The sequence below is a fragment of the Tupaia chinensis genome, unplaced genomic scaffold (assembly GCF_000334495.1).
Source record: "Tupaia chinensis unplaced genomic scaffold, TupChi_1.0 Scaffold000532_1, whole genome shotgun sequence".
Lineage (NCBI taxonomy): Eukaryota > Metazoa > Chordata > Mammalia > Scandentia > Tupaiidae > Tupaia > Tupaia belangeri.
The window spans coordinates 7,369,840-7,373,934 of record NW_006160045.1 but is presented as its reverse complement, the minus strand read 5'-3'; the positions used below and the strand labels follow the sequence as shown (position 1 = coordinate 7,373,934).

The following is a 4,095-nucleotide window of genomic DNA, read 5'->3' as shown; positions in this document are numbered from 1 at the left end:
TGCTCTCGCCAGACAGACAGAGAGAGACAGAGAGACAGAAAGCGAGAAATCACCCCCCAGAGGGGATGGCCATGCTGCAATCCCTTCTCCTCCATTCTCCTCTTGGGATCTTGGGCACGCATGCACACGCGCCCGGCGTGAGTTTTAAGTCACTGGGTCCGGGACATGAACCGCGGTTGACTACGTGGGAGTCCAGCGACATAGCCATTACGGTAACTGCTGGTTCCCTTTATAACATTTTCTAACATGGGAAGTACTGTGAAAGAGGAATAGCCAAAAGATGTGATACTGCCACAACTCTTAGCTACCCTTTACAGCTGGTCACACCGTGTGGACATCTCTGGGTAGAAGAAAAATCACGTGTCTGTCTCCTCAGAGAAGTCAGCCTTTCTCTGAAAGGCGATCCTAAATTACAGATTGTCTCAGAATTATTGGGCATTAAATCATATTCTCATGTAGAAATTCCACATCAGACAAAAGAAAACATTGAAATGAGAAAGAGAAACCGTAATTCTGTGTTTTCCCAGGAAAGTTAATTTATTTAACGTAAAAGCACTATTCATTCTTCTGAAATTATGTTCTTTCTACTTTTGAAGTTTTTATACTGTTTAAACCATTTTCAGATTTCTTATTCACACTTAATTGTTGGGACAACTTTATAACACACAAGGGGTGTTTCAAAGTGTGTATGCAGTGTGTGATATTGAAATAGAGGATTATACCATATACATCATGTTCTTTTTTTTTAAAAAAAAAAAAAGAATTATTTTATTTAACTTTATTTATTTATTTATTTCAATTTGACTAGAGAGGGACAGAGAGAGAGAGAAAGAGAGGGAAAGTGAGAAAGCAAGTGACCAGGTCCAGGACTTGAACCTCAGTCGGCCATGTGGGAGTCCAGCGCCCTTACCCATTACACCATGTGCCGGCCCCATATACATCATTTCCAATGGAGAATTTTCCATGCTAGAGTCTGTTTATTGTTTCTTCCCTGAGCCCCTCCCACCTGCCCTCTACTACCCACTTTCCTCCCGTAGGGTTTCTGGTATCTATACTTGTCCTCCCTACTATTATAAATTTGGATTTTTTTTTTTTTTTGATGAAATTCCAATGAGAGAAAATGAATTTTCAGAAAATTAAGCAGTGGGGTTTAAAACCCCCTCCCTGCACAATAACCTTTCCCTGGAGGAGTTCTGAGTCAGCTGAATCAGGAGATAGGACTGGGCTGACCCAAACACAGCAGCTCAGTGCTGTGCACAGCGGGCCGGATCCCATGTGGCCCCCACCCCCACCCCCAGCTTGAAAACCACACTGGGCGTGTGCACATGTGTGCCCCATGTCCTGGCCCACTGGAGAATGGGGGAAAAGGATGGCATAGAATGGGGGAAAAGGATGGCAGCATGTCCGTGGCCCACGGCGGGTGCTTTCTCGCCTTCTCTCTGGTGAGCACACGTTCCTTCTGGCAATTAAAAAAAATGACAGAGAGAACTAGGAATAGCCTGGAAAACCAAATTAACTGCTGGGTTTGGGCGATGCAGTATCAGGAACGTGGTTTCTATCCGCAGCTATTTAAAATTAGGCTCCCTGATGCTTCGTTCTGAGAGTCGATCTTGAGACTCACCTGCATGGAGACTAGTCTGGGGCAGACACACTCAAGCAGCCAGCTGAAAGGGAAGGTCCCGAGGAGGGGACCAAGAGGAACAGGACTGAAGTCGGCCTGTGGAAGCCAGACTCGACCCTGACCCAGACGTGCTGCTGCGTGGAGCCAGCCAGAACAGAACACTGCAGAGGCCACCTGCCCTGCCCTGCCCTGCCCTGCCCTGCCCTGCCCTGCCCGCTGTGCCGTGGCTACTCAGCGAGAATCTCCAGGAAAGGCTGGGGGTGTAGATGTTTAGGATGTACCTAGGGTGATGCGGGTGTCTCCGCTGCTTAAGAACCACGGTGGTGCATGGCGATTCCGAGGAGGGTCAGTGCCCACCATCGGGCCTCCGATGGCTTCGTGGAGAACATGGGGTTGGAGTTAGTCCTGCGAGACTTCCAGAAATTCAGTAGATGGGAAAGCAGATGAGACACTTTCAAAGTAAGAGGAAGAACACATTCAAGTCACAGAGGGAGAAGTCGTGCAGAGGACATTAGCTGATCTGTCAGCGATCACACGACGTTAGCCTGGTGCCTCTGGCTGAGCTGCGGCATGCCTGGCAGGTGAGATGCTGCCAGCAAATCCCAGAGAAACTGGGAAATCCCCATCATGGGGAGGCCTCTCGATTTTTGCCTTGATCTTACGGTTCTGCTGTGAGCGGCAGCCCATGGGTATTAGTGGGATGAGGGCAGTTGGGAATGTGCAGCTGGGTGTTTTTAGACCCAACAAAAGACTTTAAGATATTTATTGTAATGGCAAGGAATGGAAGGCCTTCTGTTAAGAAAAGGAGCCAGAGAGGGGCCGGCAGGTGGCGAGGTGGCTGAGGTGTTGGACTCCCACATGGCTGACCATGGTTCGAGTCCCAAACCTGGCAGTTTGCTTCCTCACACTCCCTCTACCTCTCTCTGGTCAAATTAAAAACAAAATAGTAAAAATAATGATAAACAAAATAAAATAAATAATTCCTTAAAATAAAGAAAAAGAGGGGCCACAGGTGGTGTGGCAGTTCAGGGTGCTGGACTCCCACATGGTCGACCGCGGTTTGAGTTCCGAACCTGGCAGCTTGCTTTCTCACTTTCTCTCTTCCCTCTCTCTCTCTATCTCTGTCCCTCTATGGTCAAATTAAAAAATAAATAAGGTTAAATAAAATTATTATTAAAAAGCAAAGGAAAGGAGGCGGGGGGGGTGCTCTCTGTTGCAGTGGACATGTGCCGCTCAAGAGAAGCCAGATCCCGCCCACTTGGGGGCTGCCGTTTGAATCCCTGGCCTGTTCAGCCTGAGGCACACCAGGCACCTGTGCAAGTGCCCAGGTCCAGGGGGCTGGAGGAGTGGAGGGAGGAGGGCGTTGCACCTGACCGGGACCTGTGGAGGTGCTCCTCTCACTCTTACTCCTGTGTGTGTACACACACGCCCTACTGTGAACACGGGGGGGGTGGGGGTGATGGCAGATATAAGATACCTGATTTTACGTGAAAAGGAAAATATTTCAACATGCATTGTTCAGGTGGTGTGGTGGTTAAGGCACTGGACTCCCGTGTGACCGACTGCAGTTTGAGTCCTGTTCCCGGTGGCTTGCTCTCTCATTCCTTTTTGTGTCTCTCTGGTGAGGGCACATGCCCTGGAGCAAATTTTAAAAATCATAATAAAATAATTTAAAACTTCACTGTTTAAAATGTCATTTCTTTTTCATTCATCCTAGATTTTTAGTAGTGCTTTCATCTGCATACCAACATTTGACATATGCTTTCTTTGGCATTGTGATTGGATGTGGCGAAATCGAATATATAAATTTTCACACCATAGTTTTCATACTCATCTTATTTGTAACAGTGAATTTTGCAAGGTAAGAATTGTATCTTTATTATTTTTGCTAAATTTAGTTCTCAGTCAGGAATTAGAGCTGGGAAACTGAGGGGTATGACAGAAAGGATTCTGGACATGGGGACAGGAGGCCTGTACTGTGTAGGCCTTGACGGCAGCTTGCTCTGCAGCCGGGGAAGTGTTTATTTTTCAAGGTTTCAGAGGGAATGAGTTATTTTTCAAGGTTTCAGAGGGAAGGAGAGGGGGTAGACAGCAGCACAGGGATCCCTCATGAGAGGAGACTCACAGAAATACAAATTGGTGGGCTCAGCCCAGCCAGTTCCGTCTCTGGAGAAGATCCATGAGTGGCGCTAACACGCGCTCTCGGTGGTTCTTTTTTTTTCTTTTTCTTTTTTTAAATTTAAATTTATTTGTTTACGTTCATTCACTGTACATCATTACAGCATACAAAATGAGATTTTTCCATCCAGAGTACACTGTATATTGTCTCAATCAAGCACATCAACATACATGTTATTGTCAACAAATAATTTTCCATTTCTTGTTTCCTGTATGTTTCCCCCCCCCCACATCCTTGCGATTCCCTATCTCTTACCCTCTGCCATCTCCCACTCTCTTCCCACACTGTCTCTGGT

At 46.8% G+C, this 4,095-nt stretch overlaps 1 protein-coding gene across 1 annotated transcript in view; it reads left to right on the top strand.

The window, feature by feature from the left end:
- The window catches only part of SLC9C2 (solute carrier family 9 member C2 (putative)), an 83,028-nt gene that overhangs the window by 29,616 nt on the left and 49,317 nt on the right, over positions 1–4,095 (top strand). Inside the window, exon 9 of the mRNA XM_006157247.1 lies at positions 3,339–3,482. Coding sequence (XP_006157309.1) covers positions 3,339–3,482 — 144 coding nt within the window. The remainder of the gene's footprint in view (positions 1–3,338; positions 3,483–4,095) is intronic.